Source organism: Typopeltis vanoorti, chromosome 3 (genome assembly GCF_054136105.1).
Source record: "Typopeltis vanoorti isolate ZY-2024b chromosome 3, IOZ_Tvanoo_1.0, whole genome shotgun sequence".
NCBI lineage: Eukaryota > Metazoa > Arthropoda > Arachnida > Uropygi > Thelyphonidae > Typopeltis > Typopeltis vanoorti.
Window position 1 is genome coordinate 125,916,659 of NC_143551.1, and position 26,909 is coordinate 125,943,567.

The 26,909-nt window shown below is 38.6% G+C and overlaps 1 protein-coding gene across 5 annotated transcripts in view; it reads left to right on the forward strand.

Annotated features, from left to right (window-relative positions):
* The window catches only part of LOC150108542 (uncharacterized), a 174,186-nt gene that overhangs the window by 142,818 nt on the left and 4,459 nt on the right, over nt 1–26,909 (forward strand). For all 5 annotated transcript variants that reach the window (XM_090390830.1, XM_090390831.1, XM_090390832.1 and 2 more), the window contains 2 exons: nt 2,171–4,310; nt 20,297–20,423. In XM_090390830.1, the coding sequence (XP_090246956.1) occupies nt 2,171–4,310; nt 20,297–20,423 (2,267 nt within the window). The remainder of the gene's footprint in view (nt 1–2,170; nt 4,311–20,296; nt 20,424–26,909) is intronic.

Here is a 26,909-nt window from a genome sequence, read left to right on the forward strand (position 1 = left end):
ATAGCAAAGTAGAGACGCCACCTATTCTGTCAACTAGAATGGTGTACTAGTAGCCATTCTTAAAGAGTATCACTATTTATTTTTTACCTGCTGTCAATCCTTGTATTACGATATATAACCTATATTTTCCCTTCTCATTTAGTACCAACAAAGGATTGCATCACTTAACAAAATTATAATTTCCCAGATTTGATTAATTAAAAAATAAAATAAATCCTCCATCATATTTTATTTTCTAAGTAGGTAGAACTTCTTTAGACCTAACGAGCATTTGAAAGACAGTCGACAGCCAGTCTCCATTTTTCACTCACTGATAGTAAGCTCTGGCTATCAGTGAACCAAGTTTCGGGACATAGTATGATACACAACTGCCACCTCATGGCCAGAATCTCTAGAGTTCTACGGTCGATTTTTTTGATTTGCGGGATTAAAAACTCGAATTTCTGTAGGAGGAACCCTACTTTCCTGTGTCAAAGATCGACTTGGCGAACTACCGAAGAAAAGACCTGCAAAACGTTCCTCTAGTTCGGCGATTAGAATCGAACCTATAACGGTCTTTCTTCGGGGGGAGCCATTTCCAGAAACCAACTGTTGGGTCACAAGCTCTGGGATGATCCTCCAGGTTCACGGAGTTCATGCTGTTTCCCATCCTACACACGCTTATATATATATATATATATATATATATATATATATATATATATATATATATATATATATATATATATATATATATATCTTTCTTCTGGTGGAAATGGTATTAATAATAATCGCATTGCATTCAGATGGCGCTATGCGTCGATGGTGGTAGTGTTGTCTGGTTGAAGGATTAAGTAAGAGTGAGTTTTGGTGGAATAGTGTGTTCTCCCACGATGAGTCCTTGGAGGATTATTACAGAGGAAATTTTTCAATATATGACAAGTGAGGAGAGAGGGAGAACTAGGGATCCTTTGTGAAAATTGAGTAACAGCGTGATTAGCAAGGGTGTAAAGAATAGATTTTTTGCTTGGAGAGTGACAAATAAGAATCCGGATTAATACAGCGGAATTTGTTTTTTACATAGAGGCTGTAGGCAGTTGAGTGGAATGTATTGGTAGAATGTGCTGAGAATGCAAGGAGTATGTACAGGTTTAAGGTTCAATATGATAGTTATGTTGCTTGCTGAGTGTGGCCTCTTACAATGAGTCAGTTGATTCCATGAAAGTTGTTATGATTATAACAATTCTGTACTGTACAGTATAGTATAGGAGTACTTGAAAGAATCACATTTTCTAGCCCTCTGTCACAGGTCTTCTGCAAGATACATCTGACATATCCCACATATAATGAAGTTTTAAAAAATTATCCTTTCATAGCAAAAATCAACAAAGTGTGGATGATGGAGCATCGGCTATCTCTGAGTTCTACTTGTTATATACTTAAATAAATCAAAAATAAAAGAAACATTCTAGAAAGCGATCTACCATTGTGCTGAACATCAACTTCATAAATCGAGGGTGCATTGCGCCCTTCGATTGGAATAGGCCTAAGTTCGATTCTCGTCGCGACGGGAGGAATCTTTATCTGGACGATTTCAATCGAAGGTGAGTTAGCCGATCTCATACGGAGGTAGCAGGGTTTTTTTTCCAGGAAACTCGGGTTTTTCATCCCGCATACAGACAAATCGGCCCTTCAGAACACACGCAATTTACAGACAAAAAATACTAGTTGTGGTAGTGGTGGAGGTGGGCGGTAGATGGCGTTGATTCGTAGTAGAGGTTCGGTGTAGTAGTTGAGACAGTTGTAGGTGTCCTCCCGCGATGAGTCTTCGGACTCCTTGGAGGTGTCACGAATAATAATAATAAATCTAAATACCATTTTATTCATCGGCATAACTGCTATACCATGGAGGCCTGCAATGTAGAAGACTTGAGAGTTCAAGGATCTCATCAAGTTTTTTTTTTTTTTTTTGCACTGAGCTCAGAAAGCATAGTTGTGCAATTTATTTTATTACATAGTGCTAGTTCATTTAGTCCTTTTAAGCCATTCATCGTTAACTACATGATTAGTTTAATTCATTATTATTTATTAGAATTGGTAGTAAAATAACCCTTAATTCCTGTTTATGTCTTTTTCTCACTCTTTCTTGTTTACTATTTCATTAATTACTTGTTATTTTTTTCCTTCTTAGATTTGGTAGACTGTGCTTCCATTTTGGAACAAAAACAGCATCTAAAAACATTTTGGGAGAAAAGAATGATGGCAGAACTATCATCACCACCAGTGAATGAGAACGGTAAATATAGTAATGGATACATTAAGGTGAATACCAGTAAAGATATTAAAAATGTAGGGAAAGATGAAGAAATTGAAAATAAATATTCAGACATTTCTGTCAATTGTACAGTGAATGAGAGCACACATTTAGAAAATGGAGACTCAGATATTAATAATATGCTGGTTGAGAGTGACAAGGAAGATGGACAGAATGGAATCATGCCTCTACAGGAAACTGAGCATTGTGTGGATAATGGAGAAAAAAGTTCTGAGGATGAATGTAAGAGAGCAGAAGACGCCAGAACAGATACAGAAAATGGAGCAATAAATCATAAAAGTACACAGGAATTATTCTTAGACCATGAGTTATTAAATGGAAATAATCAGGTATCAAATAATTCAATTCAAGAACATTCCACTATGGTTTCTGAAGTGCCCCAAGATCATGAAAGGAATCAAGATTCTCAAATACAAGAAAGTTCAGCTGAAGTTGTATTTTCATCTGAAACGAATTCTGCACCACCAGATAATGAACTGTGCCATGAACAGGCAAAGGTAACCGAAGAAGAAACTTCAACTGTCATCACAGACAATAGTTGTTTAGAACATGTAATGGCAGAGAATATTCAGACAAACAGTAACACAGAAAATGAAAGTGTTCCAACCGAGTTGGTTAATGATAATGACAACCTAGATGATAAAAGGGTAGAAGTGACAACCACATTGTTAGAAATTAAAAACACATCTACAGAGACATTAAATTCTGATGGTGATCTTAAAACTGCAGATAAGGAAAGTGTGAATGTACTAATCACTGACACTGCTCTTAATAGTGCACAGTCTGTCAAGCCTCAAACAACACAGTCTTCTTCTCATTCTCCTACCCAACGTCTTGTAACACTATCCAATATTGAAACACCTTACGTCAATTATACTACAGAAACTAAAATTGCAATGGAAATAAGAGAAATGAGAGAAAGGGAAGATGAGCTAAAAAAAATGAGAGAACAAATAAAGCTTTCTGTTCCTACTTCACAAAAATCAGAACAAAAAAATGAAGAGAATTCTGATGATCACATAGAAGACAAGTGCAATGGTCAGCTTTCACCAGAAAATCGTTCCTCCATGAACCGAACAGTGTCATTAGACTCTGTTTATTTAGGGCGCATTTCTCCATCTGGTTATGTACCTTACAGACGCAAGGAGCACATCACGGTTCGCCCTCTAGACACTCAAGAAGATAGCGGAAGTCCAACATACAGGTCGCTTGATGAATCGCCCATTGAAAGAGAAATTCGGTTAGCTAAAGAAAGAGAAGAAGCTTTGAAACGAGAAAAGGGAGAGAATCACACCACAACTAACCTACCTGCAAATAGTGGTACTGCAAAGGCTAATTTAGGTCGGAGTGGAATAACTAAGCCTTTTAGTACAGCAATTTATTCTGGAAATACACAGCGAATCTTAGCTACTTCCAGAATTCAACAGGAGATAGAAGAGCAGACTCGTCGTGAGATGGCTCTTCGGGAATCAGGTCAAATTAAAACCATCTCACAAGAACGAACGGACTCCAAGGTAGCTCGACTTGGAGAGAATGTGAATGAACAACTTCAGGTGACAGAAAAATTAATATCTTCACCATCCTCGCCTTCTGAATTGGATGCTCCTCTGCTACTTGCTAATGGAAACACAAAAAGTAGCAACACAATGAAGGGACTTTCCTCTCCCACCAGTTCAACAAGCTCTTCAACCTCTGCTATTCCCCCAGTACGAAAACTCTATAAGCAGGCTCCAGGAAGATCAATAAGTATGCAGAGGTTTATTTCTAGCAGAGGAAAAGATATCACATTTACTTCTCACTGGAGCGAGAAGAATGAACAGTCAACAGAAAAAACTGCAACTGGTGAACCGAACAAAAACACAGAAACGATACCTTCCGAATTTCGACGTCAAAATGGAACTAGCCATCTCCCCGTGAGTAATCGCAAATCATTACCTGCAGAATCTCGGATACAACAAGAACTTCTAGAAATGAAAGCCAGGGAAGAAGAACTAAGGTGAATAAATGCTATTTCTTAATAAATATGTTTTATGGTTTTTGTTATTCTAATAATTTTAATATTTCTTATCAACTCGAAAATGATCTCGTTTCATTGCATTGTGCAGGCAAATTCGATGCTGCCCTTTGCATTTTTGACTATCTGAACGTGCCACTCACACAGTTATTGGAAAAGTTCTAATACACATTATTTACCTAAACGTCCTACCGCTGATATAACTGACTTCTTTGCACAGTAAAAGAAAAAAAAAAAATGAATCTCTTCTCATTCAGAGTATTTTAATATTATTGTGATACACCATTTTCCAACTTTGAAAGGAAATATTAGCATTGATTCAGCCCTCCGTTTCTCAAAGGTTTAACTACTGCCAATGAAGGTTTGGGTCTACCTCCATGTGCTGGATATGAGAGGCTCTGCTTGGGATAAGTTTTTGCCTGTCTCTGAGTAGAGCCACCGCTGAGATTATGGTTCTGTCTGGTGGTGAGGTGAGCCTGACACTGGGTAGAGCCAACGCTGAGAAGTTATTGATGGGGTGAGCCTGTCACTTAGTGGAACAAAGCTGAGTTGGGCGATCTTTCGGGATCGTCTAATTTTTAGAGAGGTCTTTACTTAACTACACCTCAATATAAGGTTTAACCCAGTCTGGGTAGTGACGATTCTCATAATACATGACAATCTGCTGGGCATATGAGATGTTACGATTTGATACGACGTCATCTGCCTCCGCATACGGTAGCCTATTGTGTAGTTACTAAGTGTTCATGTTCGGGTAAAAGAAAAAAAATGAACATAATTTATTTAAATTGTGTGGATATGCAGTACTGGCAAAGTAGCGTTAAATGTTATTTTTAAAATAATGCTATCAACAGTATAGAGCCTGAGACATTAAATATATTGTGTTAGGGACCACGAGATGGCGGCACATTTGAGCCGTCTCTCTTCACTGAGTACCGCTTAATTAGTGATAGCCTTGGGCCATCTATCTCTGATTGGTACCAGTGGAGATTGAACTGCCCACTCAGTCTCCAAAAGTTAGATAGGACTAAATGGCCTCGCCTACTCCCGTATACGGGAATAAAAAAGGCGTTAGCTGATTTTTTTTTTTTTATCAGTATAGAGCCTGTGTAGCCCAGTGGGTGTGGCGTTTGCATACCACGGTGCTTGGCCGCACGAAGGAAGACTTGGTTTCGAGTCTAGTCGGCGACTAGAGGAAATTTTTCTAAGCCTTTTTTCGACCGGTTCCCGAGTTAGTCGATCTCTGGCACGGGCAAGCGGATTTTTCGTCCCGTAAACTCAAGAAAATCGACCGTAGAATCCACATTATTTCAGACATTAAATATATTGTGTTCGGGTTAGGGACCAAGAGATGGCGGCACATTTGAGCCGTCTCTCTTCGCTGTGTACTGCTTAATTAGTGATAACCTTGGGCCATCTATCTCTGATTGGTACCAGTGGAGATTGAACTGCCCACTCAGTCTCCAAAGTTAGATAGGGCTAAATGGTCTCGCCTACTCCCGTATACGGGAATAAAAAGGCGTTAGCTGATTTTTGCTATCAAAAGAACCGCTTTATGCTGTTATTTATTATCACTTTATAGAACTCCGAAGTTTTGTTATTTTTTAATCTCTTTAATCATTATTAGATAGGGGCTAAATAACTATCCCTAACCTCACTTGACTAATAATAATAATAACAATGTACTTTTTTAATTATCATAATTAGAAATACTAAAAGGAGGTAAGTGAAACATTTATAAAATCGCTACTTTTTAATATGATAGAAAGAAATTATAAAAGAAAAAATGACTGCTGAAAGAAAAATTATTATTACATATGAGCATCTCCATGGAGTCCATAGACTCATTGCAGGAAATCCATTTCAAAAACAGTAATTATCAATACCTGTACAATACCATGTACAGGTATTATACAGGTATAGTACAGGACATGCACATGTACAGTTGTGTGTGTTGGTTAATGATTTCAAGGCAAGATATTATTATTATTATTTGACACCTCCAGGGAGTCCAAAGACTTATCGAGGGAGAGTGTGCCAACAGCATTGAACAATTGTTTCCAACTACTAACCGCGCTCAAACTTGCTAACTTTTTTCGTGCGCTATTAGTAGCAGAGGCTCTACCAAAGTAGGGGTTAAATGGATGAATCACACCATTAAGCTTGAGCTGCAAAAAAAGAAACAACTGTGGAGGTAATTTAAGGAGAAAGGTAACCTGCAGGCCCATCAACAGTATAAAGTACAGGCCAGAAGGGTAACGAGTGTGGTAAGAAAAGCAAAAGCGGATTATGAAAGGAAATTAGCCACGCAAGCTAAAGAGAATCCCAAACAGTTTTTTCAATATGCTGCAAGTAAAAGAAAAAATGTATATGACAGAATGTTTTTAAGGAATGCCGATAGTAGGGAGGTAACTGAATCAGTTGATATAGTGGAATTACTGAGCAAGCACTTTTCAAGAGTATATCATCCAGGTGGTGATATTGCAGGTGAAGGAACCAATAGCTTATATGGGAATTGAGGTGAATGAAATGGAGGTGAATAGTATATTACAAAAACCTTAATGTGAATACATCTGTGGGATTAGATGGCATACCAGCTCGGGTCTTATGTGAAGCGGCTAAAGAATTGTCAGTGCCCTTGACCATTTTGTTTGAGTCTCGGCTCTGGGTTAGTCCTGAGGGGGTGGAAAGAGGGGAAAATAGTTCCACTGCATAAAGAAGGTTACAAGTTTAGTTACAGTTTAGTTCTCTGGACCCTTTACAGTGTGATCAAGGCCTTATAGTGTCAGTACAACCTCTTCATTTCTGTATGAGGTGTCAGTGTGTTCCTCGTCATGGCCATAATTGAGCCTCTGTAGCTCAGTTGGTTTAAATGAGTAATATACCAATTAATTAACTAAAGAATTGTCAGTGCCCTTGACCATTTTGTTTGAGTCTCGGCTCTGGGTTAGTCCTGAGGGGGTGGAAAGAGGGGAAAATAGTTCCACTGCATAAAGAAGGTTACAAGTTTAGTTACAGTTTAGTTCTCTGGACCCTTTACAGTGTGATCAAGGCCTTATAGTGTCAGTACAACCTCTTCATTTCTGTATGAGGTGTCAGTGTGTTCCTCGTCATGGCCATAATTGAGCCTCTGTAGCTCAGTTGGTTTAAATGAGTAATATACCAATTAATTAACAGCCATAATCTGTTTTGTCATCTTCAGAGAGCTCTTGCAATATGGCTCCTGCATTTCAGGTTCTTGTCTATTACCACCTCCATGTACTTTACACCTACATTTCTCTATTTTGCTTGAGAATTTTGACTCTGCATATGAAGCAATTGGCATGGATTAGAAAATTAAATAGCTGAATATTACTGGGGGGGGGGGGGGTGGACTTTTGCTTTAAGCTTTAGTGTACCTTATACATGAACATTCAAGTTTCTGAACAGTGATGTTGTATTAAAGTTGCTATAACATCATCACTGTTTAAACCCAAATATTTTACTTAGGAAATAAAATCAGTTGTATTTTTGATGAGGGAGAACTGTTTTTCATATTAATCTTCACATTTTAATATTCACATATTAATTTTCACATGCAAGAGTTTGTGAAACCTGCAATATATTCATACAGTGTGTGTGTGCACGAGGGGGGCATGTCTATCATTATTATTATTATTTTCCTGACCTTCATGGAGTCATAAGACTCATCATGGGAGGTCAACACAAACTCTATCACCACTCCTTAAACTCATCTACTGTCTTCACGTTCACCACCCTTTCAGGCTATGTATTCCATGCTCCTACCACTCTCTATGCAAAAACTTACTTCTTAAGCTTTTATTCACACTCCCTTTTGAATCTTCGAAGGATGGCCCCTTGACCTTGTTCCCCTTGTTCTACCATTTGAAAAATCTCCTCAGTGTTAACATGATAATTACCCTTCAATAGCTTAAATGTCTTGATCATATTCCCCCTTTGTCTTCAATCCACCAAGCTCTGTAGTCTACATGCCCTCAGTCTGTCCTCATAATCAACATTGTACAGTACTGATATCATTTTTTTTTAATCTATTTCTGCACCCTCTCCAAGCTTCATCCTGTTCAAATCCTGGTGACAAGATCTGAGCATAGAAATCCAGATGTGGTCTGATCAAAGCTTTATACAATGGGACCACCACCACACTTTTATCTCTTGAAATCAATGTCCTCCACAGCATTGTGGCAATTCTCCGAGATGTCTTCACAGCTTTTGCAATATGTCCTTGGAACTTCAAATCTTTATCCACAATCACCCTAAGATTCCTTGCTTCCTACACTTCTTCTAGTATCCAATCTGTGGATCCCAAATTTTAAAACCTTACATTTAATTGCATTAAACTGACATCCCCCATTCATTTGTTCACCTTTCCAGACTATTCAATCCCCTTGAGGAGCCAAAACATCACCACTATTGCTAATAACCCTTTCAAGCTTCACATCCTCTGTGAAGCCTGAAAGGGATATCACTGACATGAAGATTGAAGAACAGCAGTGGTCCCAGTATTGAACCCTTTGGAACTCCACTTGTAACCTTCCTACTCCCTGATACTGCTCTTCCATATACAACTCTCTGATATCTGCCAGAGAGATAATTGCCAATCCACTAACTTGATATCCAAGTCCATATGTTGCACTTAAAAATCAACTTGTCATGTCACACCCTGTTGAATTCCTTGGAAAAATCCAAAAAAATGACAGTGTATGTATGCCTTACCCTCAATCTATCCTCATACTCAATATTCCAGTCCTGAGGCATTTTTATTTACAGCAATCCCTTGATTAGTGTGCCTAGTGAGTTCTTTAAAACAGGCACATTATTCGAAAATGCACTAATCGAATATAATAACCTATGGGAAAATGTATAATTCGTTCCTCAGATTTTTTTTTTGACCCTTAAGTTTTTTTTTATAAAAGAATTAGGGTATGTCTCAGGGCCTGGTTAAAGGAAAACCATGAAGCTGAAAGACAATAAAATATATTCAGAATATAAATTTTATTATTCTACTTCTTAACAAAGAATTGAGCTAACATAGTTTAGCGGGCATTTTGTTTCTTTTTTTCATACAACCGACGGTATGACCCTATTGCCTCTTCTAGTCTTCTGCAAATTTTACTACTTCTCTCTTCATCAGGGTCAGCCTCTAAGCATTGCTGCTTAAAAACTTCGATTGTACGAAAAATATTTTCAAATTGTTTCTGTGAAATCTCTTTAGGATGACTATCAGTGGCTAAATTTTCTTCATATTCTTCAGGATCTTCCCGCTGTACATCTAATATTTAGCAGGTCGGAATCACTCAGTTTTATATATTCTGATGTCATGTGTCTTTATTATGCCATATGCTAAATAAATAAAATAACTCAGTTCTTCAGAATGAGATTTAATTAACTCTTGGACGTTATCATTGAAAGGGAGAAAGAAATGAAGGACGTATGAATTAGTCGCCAACACGCGAAATCACGTGCTTTATAGATTAAATTTCCCAACTGTTATACAAACAAAATAGTTAACACTTTAAAAACTACAATGATCATAAAAGAGAAGTTAATTTACCAACTTGATGGGTGAAGCATAAATGCTTTTCATATTCCCTCCATCTGAAAAGGAAAGTTCTTTGGGTGGAGTTTTATTGAGCTTTAAGCTCGCCCTGAAAGGGCAGTGAGATCAACTGTGTTCAGCTGAGCATAGAATTGATTTGGGTCTCTTGTATTTGCAGAAATCTGCTTCATTATAGTCTGAAGCTTGCTTGATCAGTGGGTTCATAATTAATTGATTTGTTGAAGAACTTTTCAGCTAGGTCGTGAAGGAGAGATGTCGAAGTCTCTGTGAATTTGGGAGTTTCACGGAGCAACCAAACTCATTCTGAAACATTTGTTCTGTATTCTCTGCAGCTTTTGAATATTTGTTTTCGAAGTATGACTCCATGCAGGAGATGCATAAGTGATCACCGGACGTATTACCATCTTGTATACGAGCAGTTTGTTCTGAGTATCGAATTTACATTTTCTGTTGATCATGGGGTAGAGCGGTGCTATTACTTTGGATGTCTTTGAACTTATGTGTTCTATATGATTGGTGAATTGTAGTTTTTTTATCGAGAATTACTCCAAGATATTTGACTGTATTCTGCCATGGGATTTTAACACCTAGTAAATGTATATCTTCCTTGATTTGAGGCTTTTTTTTTTTTTTTTTCCTAGTGAACAGTATGGCTGAACTCTTCTGTGAATTGGATTGGATTCTCCAGTCCATCAACCATTTCTCTAATGTGTGGATACTGTTTTGGAGTCTTTTGACAGCTAGTTTGGGGCTGAGAGATCTTGCTAATAATGCAGTGTCATCAGCATATAATGTGTGTTGTTGAGCTTGGGTTTTGAGGGATATCAGCAATATAGATAAAAAACAGCAAGGGGGCCAAGAGTGAGCCCTGTGGCACTCCCGCCAGAACCTTGCACCTGGTTGATACAGTTTCATTTATTTTGACTTGCATGTATCTGTCTCTGAGGTAAGAGTAATTATTTTAACTAGATTAGTAGATATATTGAATGTGATGAGCTTGTAGAGGAGACCCTGATGCCACACCTTATCAAAATCCTTTGCAGCATCTATAAAGACTGCAGCTGTATGAAGGTTCCGGTTGAAACCTTCGGAGATATATTCGATCAGCCTGTGGATCTGCTGAACGGTGGAGTGATATTTTCTAAATCCAAATTGCCCATTTGGGATTATACGCAGTTGGTCTGTTTGTGATTGAAGTCTAGTAAGGACTATTTTTTCTGCGATCTTTCCAAGGTTAGACAGAAGACTGATAGGCCTGTAGCTTTCAGGGAGTTGGGCGTTTTTTCCAATCTTTTTGATTGGTGTGACATCTGCTATTTTTCATGTTAAAGGGAAATACTTGAGTCTGAGGATGGCATTAATTATGTTGACTAGATGTACAATGGCTTTTCTGGGGAGTAGTTTAATTATTTTGTTTGTAATTCCATCTGAACCTTTATTGTTGTTCAGGTGAGTTATAATGTTTATAACTTCTGTTGGAAAAGTGGGTGTGAGAGGTTCTAGGTCATCTTTTTGTTGTGTTATGGCCTGTCTAACTCGGCGGTGAATCTTGTAGATGAGATTGATGTTCAAATTTTCATATGAGGGGTTGCATTGAGTTTCCAAGCTGTCGGCCAGAGCCTCTGCCTTTTCCTTGTCAGTATGAGCTATTCCTTTCATGGTCTGAACTGGGGGTAAAAGTTGTCTTTTAGTGCGGAAGGTTCTCAGAAACTTCCAAATAGAGTTGGCTTCTGGGTTTAATTTCGTTAGCTTAGATTCCCATTCTTGGTTTCGATGTTTTTGGAGGGCTTCACGGACTTGTCTGTTTTATTTATTCAAATTTGATTTATCTTGAATGGCTCTTGTGTTATGATACCTCTTTCTGGTTTTGTTTTTCAGTCTAATTAAATCCATGATTTCCTCGGGGATCCGACCACTTGGATGAAAGACTGTAGTTTGGGTGATTGACTTTATTGCATTTTTGATTTGACTGGTAAGGTTGTTTGCAGCCAATTCTATCTCCTCTTTAGTGTGAATAGTAGGGACTGAGCCAATGTGATCAGATAGGATTCTGGAAAGTTTGTCCCAAGATATGAAAGAGTGGGGAGTGGAGAATTGTTCTTGTGTACCAAGTTGAAGCAGAATAGGGTTGTGAACGGACGAAAGTTCATTTATTGTTTCCAGCTGATATTGGTATCTGATTTTTTTTGAGGACGACTATGTCCAGTACATCTGAACTTCCAGTTGAGCTGTGATGGGTGGGCTCTGTGGGTCCTGTTACAACAATAAAATGTTGCATTGAGTAATGGTTTAGAGTTCAACCTTTGTCATTGATTGTGGAGCTATGCCAGGCTGTATGTTTGGCGTTAAAGTCACCAGCCATGATGATGGAGTCTGTGAAGCCGAGAATGGAGTCCAAGTCAGATACCAGCAATGGAATGCTGGATGAATTATATACAGCATAGATTTTGATATTACCAGCATTGTTGGTATGAACTTTAATGCCTGTTATCTCTAGGTTCTTGGTTTGGGGATTGGTCAGAACATTGTGGCTTAGGTAGTTTTTAATGTATATAGCTGTTCCTCCTCTGCTGCTGGTGAGTCTATCTGTTTTGTACATAATATAGTTCCGTAATTTGGGATTATTAGCTGGCCTGAGATGAATTTCATTTACCAGTATTATGTCAGGATTGTGTCTGTGAGAGAACTCTTGCAGCTCCAGAATTTTGTTATTGAGTCCGTTGGCATTCCATGCAGTGATCATGAGAGAGTTGGGAGGAATTTTCTTTTATTCATTATTGAGGGCTGTCAGAATTGAGTGGGTACCTTGTAGGAATCTTTTTGTAGAGGATGACAAAGGATTCATCGAACTGAATTCTTGTAACATGGTAGCTAGTGAGGCAGTTAGCACTGATGTTAGATTTGAGCCTGAGATGAGTTTCATTTACCAGTATTATGTCAGGATTGTGTCTGTGAGAGAACTCTTGCAGCTCCAGAATTTTGTTATTGAGTCCATTGGCATTCCATGCAGTGATCATGAGAGAGTTGGGAGGAATTTTCTTTTATTCATTATTGAGGGCTGTCAGAATTGAGTGGGTACCTTGTAGGAATCTTTTTGTGGAGGACGGCAAAGGATTCGTCAAACTGAATTCTTGCAACATGGTAGCTAGTGAGGCAGTTAGCACTGATGTTAGATTTGAGCTTATATGGTAATGAGATGGAGTAGCCTTTGTTCGTGCTGCCTCTGCATAAATTTTAGGCATTTGTTTCCTTTCTTGAGTTGTCGAGCTGGAGATAATTTGGACTGGGGTATGACTTGCACGGCTGTCTTGAGCATCGCTGAAATGTGTTGGAAGGGTAGTTTTTCCTGACCCTCTGTTATTTGGGTGTGTAATGCATTTCTTGCAGTTAGCAGGGTGAGGTCCTCCACAATTGCCGCATTTAGCTGGAGTGGATCTTGGTTTTGTACACATGACCGTCTGGTGGCCCTCGCCACAGTTTAAACACCTGTAATGTGCCTTGCAAAGTTTTTGGGCATGGCCAAACCTTTGCCACCTATGGCACTGCCCAGCTGTCAACTTCTTCCTTAGTGGTTCAGTAGAAATCCTGAGGCCACATATCGTTGTCGGTTCGTAAATCTCTTTCTGTGTTTTATCAATTTCTCCGAGTACCAGTGGCATTAGTCGTTTATCTGCCCTGAGCATCCTGCTCACTTTCACTGGTGTTAGGTTCCGACTCATAAGATCAGCAGTGATTTCTTCACAGGTGACACCCTCGGTCACTCCGCGAAGCACTACCTTGAGATTCTTCTCACTGGGTAAAGCAAAAGTGTGATATGGAAGACTTTTGTTGTCCATTAATCTTGTCAGCTGTCTGTAGTCAGTGACTAAGGCTGGCTGGATTTTGACTCCTTCATCTTGATTTTTAGCCCAGGAATATGTGATTTTATGTTCCCTAAAATGTCTTCATCCATCTGTTCTTCTATAGTTCTTCTTCTTTTGTTGGAATGCTCCCCTTGAGAGATGTTTTGACAGGGGGATTTTGGTGACAGAGCAGCAATGAGTTCATCTTGTGAGATCTCATTCTCTTCCTCCTCTCCATCCTGATCATTAGAGTGAATATATTGTTTTATAAATCCTGGTCAGTCAGATTCTAACTTGCCTATTATGAGTTTGAGTACCTCTAGGGACTGCTCCTTATTAAGAATCTGGATCTGTTCTTTGATGTTTTCCATGTCAAACTGGCGATTTCCTGCGAGTAGAAATTGGTTAATAGCAGTATAAATAATCCCGCAGGGCCAGGGGGCTGCCAGCAAAGTATCCTGTAGACCTAGACGGACTACTAGCAGTGTATAATCCCGCAGGGCTTGAAACCTGCCAGCAAGTGTCCTGTAGACTGAGTTGGTCTACTAGAAAGTCTTGTTAGAACCTACTAATTGGGGAAAAGGAGTATCAATATCTCACTTAGCCACAGTTTAGAAACCTACCTCCCTATAAAACCTTAATTCCACCACTGGTCCTCATTGCGAGTGGGGCCTGCCGGCCATTTGACCTCTTGCACATTTTGTGCAGAGGGGGGAGACAGTAGGAATCACACCGTGTTAGCACCAGTGCAATGTGAGATTACTGAGAAACCGTGTATGCAATGTAATCAGGCTCAGTCTAAAATAACACGTCCGTTCTCATCAAAATCCTCATTCATTCTCCAAAACTCACTTGTCGAAGGGTCTCGAATCTGTGGGCGTATTATAGCAGATTACATAAATTTTGGCGGTAAAAATGTGAAACATAGTGTACATGGAAGTAGTGTAGTATGCCATGAAAAATAACTTTGTAAAATGTTTTAAAAATCAGTAACTAAATTATTTCATTCTGGTGAGTGATTTTTAAAATAGCCATAAATATGTATTATTATTATTATTATTACGGCAAATCCAAGAAGTCCATAGACTCATCGAGGGAGGCCCTAACATTATGTCAAGAACAACTATTCGACATTCACACAGTATCTATCATACTTCGCCTTGAACTCATTTACAGTCATGGCACCCACAACAGACTCTGGCAGCTTATTCCACTCATTCACCACTCTCCAAGTAAAAAACCTAGCTATAACACCCTTGCTAACCACACTCTTGCCCAGCTTCCGTATATGGCCCCCTAGTCTGTGGTGTAGCTAGAGCTTTTGCTACCTGGGGAGGTCCCTGAGTTTGCCGCCCTTCTCAATACACACCAAAAATACTACAAAAAGTCAAAACAACGTATAGGGAAATAAATTAAAACAGTATGTTTATTTTTGAAGTGCAACCTGAATTTCAACAATCTAAAATGTTATTTTTCTTGCTTTTCTGTTAGCAAAATCGTCGATGACATTTTTGAAGTCTATTTCATAGTAATGTAGGTAATTCATAATCAATTTTAATTTAGAAAAACTCCTCTCACAACTAGCAACACTTGCAGCAATTGTGAGGAAAATTCGCAGTAGTATTACAATATTTGGAAATGAGTTCTTGAGACTGTATTTTAGAATTAACTGCAAAAGTTCAAAGTGTCTCCTGGGGTGGACCACCCCTTCTGCCTCTCCCTAGCTATGCCTCCGCCCCTAGTCCTCCCGCCATCAGTCCTATTCTCAAAAATATCTTCTGAATTAATCTTAAAGAAACCCTTCAGTAATTTGAATTTCTCAATCATATCACCCCTTTTCTGCCTATCAACCAATTTCTGCAACCCACAAATCTTCAACCTGTTCTCATAAGGTTCATTCCATAGACCTGCTATCATCTTGGTCACTCGTCTCTGGATCCTCTCTACCTCCTCCCCATCCAGAAGAAACCCTGGTGCCCATATCTTGGCACAGTAGTCTAGACGGGGTCTTATCAAGGCTTGATACAGAGGAACAATAACCTGTTTGTCTCTGCTTGTTAAAGTATTTTTCAGCAACGAAGTGATTTGATGAGCTGATTTAGCCACTTTTGCGATGTGCCCCCTAAACTTCAACTCCCTATCCGCCAACACTCCCAAATCCCTGGCCTCGTCAATCTCCTGGAGTACAGTTCGACCAATGTGATGTACTGCTGATAATCTTTTCACCCCAAAATGCATAACCTTACATTTTGCCACATTAAATTGACATCCATTCTCCTTAGCACAGTCCTCCAAACTATCCAAATCATCCTGCAAAATTTTGAAATCCTGTGCACTCACTATTGCTCTACCCAACTTTGCATCATCAGCAAACAAATGAACAGTTCCTCTCAGATCCTTTCCTATATCTTTAATGAACAAATTGAACAGTAATGGTCCAAGAACAGAACCCTGCGGCACACCATTAGTCACAGGCCGTCTTTTGGACTCTACTCCTGAATAAACCACTCTCTGATATCTCTCCATCAACCACCTTCCTATACATCTCACCAAACCTATATCCATCCCGATATGCTGCAGTTTACTGATTACAATTCCATGTGGTATCCTGTCAAAGGCCATAGCAAGGTCCAGTAGAATCACTGTAAACCCATTACCCTTATCCAGCTCAGCCATCACTGTATTTATAAAACGTGAGCAAGTCAGTGAGGCATGATCTATCCTTCACAAAACCATGCTGTCCTCCATACAGTAACCCATTTTCATCTATCCAATTCTGTATTTTCCTGTTGACTATTTTCTCCAAGACCCTGACATGATTCCTGATATGCCAATTGATGGGTAATTTAAAACAGCAGTCTTGGAACCTCCTTTATGCTGTGGAACCATTTTCCCCTCTTTCCACCCCCCCACCCCCGGGACTAACCCAGACCCGAGACTCAAATTAAACAAAATGGTCAAGGGCATTGACAATTCTTTAGCCGCTTCACATATGACACAAGCTGGTATACTATCCAATCCCACAGATGTATTGACATTGAGGTTTTGGAATAGACTATTCACCTCCACTTCATTCACTACAATTCCTGTATAAGCTGTTGGTTCTTTCATTCCTACAATGTCACCACCTGGATGATATACTCTTGCAAAGTGCTCGCTCAGTAATTCCACTATATCAACTGATTCGGTTACCTCCCTACCATCAGCATTCTTTAAAATCATTCTGCCATATACATTTTTTCTTTTACTTGCAACATATCGTAAAAACTCTTTAGCCTGCATGGCTAATGTTCTTTCATAATCTGCTTTTGCTTTTCTTACCACACTCGTTACCCTTCTGGCCTGTGCGTTATACCATTCATGTGCCTGCCGGTCACCTTTTTCCTTAAATTCCCTCCACAGTTTTTTTTTTTTTTTTTTTTTTTTTTTGCAGCTCAAGCTTAATGGTGTTATTCATCCATTTAACCCCTACTTGATTTATTATTCAGATTCTAGGTATACAGTCAGCCATTGCCTCCTGCAAACACTTCTTAACCGCCTCCCATGCACTATCAACATCCAGCCCTTGCAGTTTTACATGCCATGGCACTGAACCAATCAAACTCCTAAGCTTGTCATACTTACCAGTCCAATAATTCCACATATACCCTGTCTTAATTGTAAATTACACACCTTTAGCCACCTCCCAAGTCAAGACCCTATGATCACTCTCACCAATTGGTGGCAACGTGGTCATATTCGTTACAGCCAAATTCTCAGATGCAATTACTAGGTCAAGCACTCTCTGACCCCTAGTATTTTCCATTACATGCTGTCGCAGATAGTTATCCCTTAACTATCTGCGACATTAGATAATTATCCCTTAACATACCAATTAAAAATCAGAAAGCAGTAGTTTTTCTGCCAATTTTTTGGGCGAGGGTGATTTCCTGGATCAAATTCATCATTCTTTTGAAAAATAATGATGAATTTGTGGAAACAAAATAGCCGATACATGCCGTTGGCAACTTTTCTTGGCTGAAAGGAAATAGGCACAAGATTGTCTAGCATCTAGATTCGGTTGCATTTATATGTGAAACCAAAATTCAAAATCAATTTTGGTGCAATAAAAAAAAGACATGTCACAGACGTCTTTGTATGTTAATTGGTTAATAACCGCATAAAATCCAATTCATTCCTCCCATGTGTACTCTCCTCCTTCCAATCAATGTTACCGTAGTTGAAATCTCCTATAATAATTACCCTCCTTCCACTCATTTCTTCTATTTACTTATGCATACTATCTCCACCATCTATTCCATCACCTGGTCTATAGCAGGACCCAATTGTATATTTTTTTTCTGCTAGCCTCAATCTCACACCAAATAGCCTCAAATGTGCTCTTTTCTCTATCCCACAGTTCAACTTCTATTCTCCTTGGTTGCAGCTCACCAGCTATCATCAATAACACTCCCCCTTCCCATTTTATTCTCCCTATCCCTCCTGAATGGATAGACGATATAAAAGACTGGTGTGGAATGGGTGCACAAAAACTGTGACACTATGCACTGGACAAAGAAAAGTGGAAGAAGATAGTGAAACAGGCATCAGACATCAATGGGCAGTGAGCCCATGGTTCACGATTATGATGATGATGATGATGATGTCCCTCCTGAACACACTATACCCCTCACATTCAATCTCACTAGCTATATCATCTTCTGTCAGCCATTGGTGCACCTGGGGAGGGTCCAAGGGACCTTAGCCCCCCCAAAAGAAAAAGGGAAAAAACACTAGAAAAATTTCCAAAAATCTTTTCCTAATTAAAATTTTCATGAAGTAGCAGTCACATGCCGGCAAAGGTTGGTCGATTGGTAGAGCCTCTGCTACTAATGGCTCAGTTAAGTACGTTTGAGTACAGTTAGTAGTTGGAAGGGGACCAATCATTCGATGCTGTTGGCACACTCTCCCTCGATGAGTCTTTGGACTCCTTGGAGGTGTCAAATAATAATAATAAGTTGGGAATACCCTATAGCTCTCGGCAATCCTGGCCGCTGTGAACGTAAGGCGAATGAGCTTGTATGCAATGCGTAGTGTGTATTCTCAAATCGTCTACTCAACTCGTACCCCCAAGATTAAATCATGAGTGCCCCCCCCCCCCTCCAAGATTAAATCCTGAGTGCGCCACTGCTGTCAGCCATGTTTCACTAATGCCAATAACCTGTGGCCTGGAAGTGCCAACCAAGGTCAAAAATTCTTCCTTCTTGTTCTTAATACTTCTGGCATTAGTATACATGAATTGCAGAAACCCATTTGTCCCATCCCTATTTCAATGCCTTATACTAACTATCCCATTCTTGTCCTTCATACTCGCTCGGGCATACTACACACACATTCATAGACTCAACTGTCTCCCTAAAGTCTGCATATCTACCCCCCCCCCCAAAAAAAATAACTGTAGTTTTCCTGATTCTGCACATCCACTTCCACTTATTTCAATAACACCTTTTCAAGTCTCCATACACCAAATCTATTCAAAGATGGATCTTATATAAATCCTTTTGCCCATCGAACTCATCCACACATCCACAAATTCCACACCACTCCTCCTGCATAATCTGCACATAAAGTCATTAGCAAGATGGAAAATTTTAAAATCTGCAACATTTATTTTTAAGATGTATATAGGTGCATTAATCGAATTTAGATATCGAAAAAAATGACGCACTTATCAAAAATGCACTAATCGGGGGTGCATTAATCAAGGGATTACTGTATTCACCTTTCCAGTGTTTCCTTATCACCAGATATTGATATCTATGCAGAGAAATTCAAATGAGGCAAGATTAGTATTAGTGCCGCATACATAGGAGTTAACACCTCCTTTTTCCTACCCACATACCCACATTAACACCTCATTTTCCTACCCACCAAGTTCCCCAGATACCTCATCTTATCCACCTCCTGAAGCAAAGTTCTTCCAATATTGGAAAACCTCATTACGTCGTCTCTGGACAAAGTGCATAACTCCACAGTTAGCAACATTGAAATGGTATCTTCATTCTTCAGCACAAAGCACCAACCTATTCAAATCCTCTGGTCTCAATAGGATTTGAATAGGTTGGTGTCCCCCCCCCCCCCTTTCCTTATTCTCCAAAGAAAGTAAGTAGGTAGGCAGAGATCTTTTAACCTAACATTTGAAAATTGGAAGCAGGAAAGACAATCTCAACCCTCAGCTGTCATTGAAAGATGAGCTCATGGCTATCAGTGATTTTAGAAACATAGGAATCGAGAGAGTATGACAACTTCTACCATCTTGTAATCCTCAACTTTAATACTCATACTAATGTCTGTTGCCTGTAATAGTGTGAATTCAATAATCAGTTTTCCCAAGATGTGGGTTACAAACCCAAGTTTCTTGGAGGAAAAAAAAAACTTAAATGGAAATTCCCACGATGAAAATTCCTTGGAAGTGTCACATAATAATGATAATAATTCTAATAATTATGACATCCTTAAGCATAAGGTAACTCATTAATAAATATAGCTACCTGTCTTAATTTTTACAGACAACAACGGGCTCGAGTTCATGGTCTTTCACAGCCAGATTTACGTCTTCTGGTAAACGGAGATAAACTAATAGAAAGTGATGCTCCTGTAGCAGAAACATCAGTGCCAAAAGTTGAAAATTCTAAGGTAATTTTTTGGAATAATAATAAGTAAATAATTTTTTATATAAATAAATAATTAAATTAGTTTTTCACATACCAAATGAATTATATAAATAAATAATTAAATTAGTTTTTCACATACCAAATGAATTATATAAATAAATAATTAAATTAGTTTTTCACATACCAAATGAATTATATGTAATTCAGAAGCTCCTGTCATTTTTTAATTATAACTTAGTACCTTAATTTTTAACCTTTAACATTGCATTTAAATAGAAGTTTTGTTTTACTAAAATTGTTTCTATCATCAAAATGTTAACAGGATGAACATTTAAAATAATGTGAATGAGGATAGCCATTATTTTGTTAAGAGCAATTATTGCTTGATACTAGTTTTTATATCATGATGCATAAAGAATTAAGTCAGTGTTCCAAAAACTGCCACTGCAACTAGACTATGCATATTTCATTTTGCTTAATATAAATTAGGGATGCCAAGAAATTATATTCTTGGTTTAATCCTTTATTCAGGTGTAAGCAAATGAAGTTTGCACATGAAGTATCTGCATGACTGGGCTACATTACAGGATAATGAATTAACAATTGCCTTAGGATCCCAAAATAAAAATTATTTTATGCACAGTCCCAATCTCCAACTAATTCAGGAAAACACTTCAGGAAAATTTAAATGTATAGGCCAGGTTAATGCAGCTAACAAGTATATGGTCTTTGATAAAGTGTGATACTTTTTGACTACTTGTATATAGAAATATGACTTCTGCATTACTTCAACCTTGGTATCGCTTCTGGGTCTGGCTCCCACTTATGAGACCTCAATAAAGTCAAACCGGTCTGGGTACTGGTCCTTATCATAATGCTTAGCATTATACACACTCAAAAGGATGGGTGCTTTGCATTATGGGATACTAAAGCAATTGATGTGAAATCATTAGTTTCTATATACAAGTAGCCCAGTCGTGAAGTTACTTCACATGCAATTGCTTACACTTGGATAAAGGATTAAACCAAGAATATAATTTCTTGGCATCTTTAGTTTATATTATAATCAAGTGAAAAAAACTTTCAACATCTGCTTAATATGTTTTCCTCTGAGTTACCTCTTGCGTCATACTCATTCTCACTCCTTCTCAAGATACTACAATAAATGGACTCTCGCAAGCAATTTACACACTTGAAACACTGCACACAGCTGCAATTATCCTAAAACATGAAATTCAACTCTAACATATGCAATATTGTGTATATGTTAGTTATTCAAGTCAAATGTCTTAATTTAGAAAGAGTTTATGACATAGTTTGATTATCATTATGTTTGATAATGAGGATTGAGTGAATCAAGAATTTCAGTTTGCTCACAAGTAACTTACACAACAGCTCGATCAGATACCATGTACCTGTCACAACCATTTAAAAAAAAAAATCTTTGTAGATTGCAAAGGAGATTAATATAGAAGAAAGTTTTCATATAATGGAGGAGAGCAAGATACCACTAAGTTTTATAAGGAGGGATGAACAAGGGATTCAGACATAGTTTTTTTTTTCTTGAAAAGGGGTTAGTGAATAGAATGCATTGCCTGCAAGTGTTGAGTGCAGAAACAGTGAATGAGATTTAGTGATAATTTGACCAGCATTGCATTTAATAATGAATACTCAGTTTTCAGAAGGATGAAGGGATGTTAGAAAGGGTCCAAAGAGTCCAAAGGTGACTGACTAAGGTAGTTTCTGACTTCTGGAATGTCGAGTATGAGGAAAGATTGAGGAGATGCAATTTGCAGTCTGGTGGACAGGAGGAAGAGGAGAGATATGATAGAGACCTACAAGTTGGTAAGGGATTGTTATAGGATCAATGCTGGAGAAGTTCTACAGAAAATAGTGGGAGATCGGGCGAGAACCAGAGGTCATCCCTGGAAACTATATAAATAAGGTGCGAGTAGGGGAGTGAGAGGCAGGTTTTTTTTGTGCAGTTGTAAATGATTGGAATGGCTTGTCTGAGAGTGTGGTGTCTGCAGGGAGTTTGAATGTGTTCAAAGCATGGTATGATGAGCTGTGTGTGTGTGTGTGTGTGTGATAAAAGGACCTCCCAGATGAGTCTCTGACTCCATGAGGTCTTGTGTAGTAATAATAATAATAATTCTGTCTGTACCTGCCACATTTTTTTTTTTTGCAGATGTTTCTTCCATTTCTATGATCTTCAGTATATCTATTCCTAGCTTCTGTTTCTTTTATCCTAAGTATTGGATTAATCCAGAGTTCCCTGTAATGTTTACATTCTTCTTTTGTGATGCCCAACTATTATCATCGTCAACAGACCTCTAGGGAGTCAAGAGACTCACGGGAAGTCCTACTCTCACATGCACAGCTCATCATACCTCCACAAGTTTTGAAACTTTTCATTTTCAAAAACCCTAATTTTTCCAATATAACTTACACCTTTTACCCAAACAAAGAATCAAAACAGAAGATATAGATTATTTTTTTTAAATTAAATTTTTGTCCACTACTATCAATAGCAAATCAAGTATTTGCAAAAATTATTCTTCCTGGTTAAAGATCATTCTTGAACATACTTCAGTGTTGAATTTATAAGGAGGGATGAACATATGCTGTTTCTTTTTTATTTTTAATTGAATGATATGCTCTGTTTTGATGTCTGCATAGATAATTTCAAACATTAAAAAACAAATAATCTAATGGGTCTTACTGTATTTTTTGGAATATTTCTTTTATCATTAAATTCTAGCATTAAAAATATTTTATATTTTAGCATTTTTATTAGAAAAATGATATCATTTTCCAAGAAGAAAGAAAAAGAGGTATGTATGTATGTATGTGGGAGATGGGCATCTTACTGATGCTATGTTTCTCTAAGTGGAGAATCAAAAAAGAAAGAAATATTGGCTTTGAAGCCATTGAATATTGGATATTCAGCAGGGATTTGATTTACCTGGGAAATTATTATTATTACCCCAAGACCTCATGGTGTCAAAGACTCATCTGGGAGGTCCTTTTATCACACACACACAGCTCATTATAACATGCCTTGAACACATTCAAACTCCTTGTAGACAACACACTCTCAGGCAAGGCATTCCAATCATTTACAAATCTGCATAAAAAAACCTACCTCTCACTCCCTTGCTCACACCCTCTTTATACAGTTTCCAGGGATGATCTCTGGTTCTCCCCCAATCTCCCACTATTTTCTGTAGAACTTCTCCAGCATTGATTCTATAACAACCCCTTACCAACTAGGTCTCTATCATATCTCCCCTCTTCCTCCTGTTCATCAGACTCTGCAAATTACATCTTCTCAATCTTTCCTCATACTCGACATTCCAGAGGTCAGAAACTACCGTAGTAACAATGGAACAAAAAATCACCCTTCTTCTACACGTCAGTGTCCTCTGCATCATTCCCAGAAGCCTTTGGTTATGTGTCCATAGCCAAAATTGCCTTGACAATTTTGGATATGTGTCCCTTAAATTTCAGATCCTTATCCACTATCACCCCCCCCCCCCCAGATCTCTTATTTCTTCCACCTCCAACAATATATCCTCACCAAGCATAAATTCTGCATCCCATCTTTGTTTTCCAAATTTTAAAACCTTACATTTTGCAACATTAAACTCACATCCCCATTTTTATGCCCAATCACTCAATTTATTCAAGTCTTCTTGTAAGGCCACAACATCTTCATTACTCTTCATGGTTTGTCCCAACTTTGCATCATCTGCAAACAACTGAATATCTCCATCCAAATCTTCACCTATATCGTTAATATACGAATTAAACAGTAATGGCCCCAAAACAGATCCCCGAGGCACTCCACTAGTGACTTTCCTTTCCCTGGATATCGCTCCCCCATACACAAGTTGTTGATACCTATCAGATAGCCAGTCTCCAATCCAATGCACTAATCTAATATCCAACCCCCATCTAGTTTAACTATCATTTTATCATGAGGTACTCTATCAAAAGCCTTTACAAAATCTAAGTACATTACTGTGTATCCTTCTCCTCTGTCATAGGAAGCAGTCACTTTATTGTAATAAGTAAGTAGATTACTAAAACATGATCTCTCTTTAGCAAATCCATGCTTTCCGTCAAAGATAATACCATCGTTGTCAACCCAACTCTGGATCCTAGTTCTCACAAGCTTCTCCAACAACTTAACCACAACACCTGACACACAGATAGGCCTATAGTTTGATACTTGAGTTTGATCACCTCCTTTATGAAGTGGCACAATCTTGCCCTCCTTCCACTCCTTAGGGACTTGAAAGAGTGCAAGACTCATATTAAAAAAATATGTCAAGACAGGTGTCAACTCCCTGGCACATTCCTTCAGAATATGTGGTGATATATTATCAAGTCACACAGCCTTATTAACATCTAGTTTACTCAACTCCTCATACACCTCTTGCTCACTTACCGTCAGTCTCTCCTCCCCATCATCTACTGCTCTCAATCTCTCCATGAAGTCACATTCACAAGATTGAAAGACCTTTATGAATTGCTCATTAAGTATCTCCACCATACATTCTGCAACAGCTGTCTTTATACTATTTTCTCCTATCAGTGTCATCCTTCCATAATCATTCTTTCTTTTGCTGGCTGCACATTGAAAGAACTCCATAGGATTCTTTTTGGCTTCATTGGCTAACTGCTGTTCATATCTCTCTTTACCAACTTACCAACCCTTACCAACCAAGTCACCCTCCTTGCCTGGTCTTTGTAGACTTCATGGAATTTGTTATTGCCACTTCTCTTATGCTGCCTCCACAATGCCCTCTTTCTCTGTATCGCTTGTTTAATCTCTTTATTCATCCATCTCACACCTACCTTATTTAACCTTCTCACTCTTGGAATACACTTAGACATTGCATCTACTAGATAGTTTTTGAAAATCCCCCAGGCTGCATTGATCTCTTTTCCAGCTAACTCCTCATTCCATGCTACACACACAAGCTGTCTCCTGAGCTCTTCATAATTCCCCCCCCCCCCTGTAGTTCCACATATACCCATTTCCCAAAGAGATCCTCACACTGCTGGGAACCACCCAGGTAATCACCTCATGGTCACTCTCACCAATTGGTGGATGATTTGACACCTCATTTATAATTACATCATCTGATGAGATGACCAAATCAAAGACCCTCAATCCTCGCATGCCCTCTGTTACATATTGTCTGAGGTAGTTATCCCTCAAAAACTCAACTCATTTTTTTTACTTCCAGTTGCTATGTCATCCTTCCAGTCTATATTGCCATAACTAAAATCACCCATAATGATCACCCTTTTCTTATTTGCTCGACTAATTTGATTATACATTTCATTATCACCACCATCCACATTACCTGGTCTATAATAACATCCAACCAAGTATTTGATTCCATTCAAATACCTCTATCTCACACCATACTGCCTCAAAACCACTGTCACTATTTCCCTCTTGCATCTCTACTTTGTATGGACATAACTCTTTCTCTATCATCAATAGCACCCCCCCTCCCTTTTTACCCCTTCTATTCTCACGAAACACATCATACCTTCCATCTCTATTCCTGTCAGGATGTCGTCCTGTTCCAACCATGTCTCACTTATTCCAACAATCTTTGGGTGAACAGATGCAATTAATGCAACCATTTCATCTGTCTTGTTTCTTATAGCATTTGTATACAAACACAACAGCTCATTTCTGGATCTACAGCTAGTTCCACTGATACCACTCACTTGATGTGATCTCTCCATGCTCAACTGGGGCCATTTCTCTTTCTGCTTCTTCATTTTAGAACCCCCTTCAATTCCATCTGTTTTCCCCTGATCCCAGGTCGTCCCATTCCTTTCCTGTCTACACATGCTCTCACCTCCTCTCAGAGCATCCACCTTTCTCATGCTGTGTACCCCTGTCCACTCTGAGCCTTCCTGTTTCCCTGCTCCTCTTGCACATTCATTCTCTCATTTTCTATACTCATGCCACTCACTTCCTCATTCATAACCACCTCTTCAATTTCTCCTGCTCCACCACATCACTTCCTGCTTGATCTGATTCATTCTCTCTCACTCTCCTCACTCACCTTCCAGCAGCAGTCTCTCCAAGCGACTCACACTATAACCTCTCAAATGCAGTCCATTGCTCCCATACAGCTCACTTCTTCCTTCAAACTCATTCCATACATTAACAAACTGTACTCCTGTCTCCTCACACATTTCAGCCAGCATATCATTCATAATCCTTGCTCTCTGCCTCATCTCACCACAGTCATACCTAAGCAATACGTTGACTACCCTTCCTGTCACACTATTCTCTTTTATTCTACTAAGCATGCCTCCTGATATCCATTCTGACTTTGTCCTCTGTCAAATCATTCATGCCGATTAAAACCATTAATTCCTTTGCTCACTCCCTCCTCGTATCCAATGCCTCAATCACTCTACTCATTTTACTACCATACCTTGTGCATTCTATCATCCAGCACATCTTTAA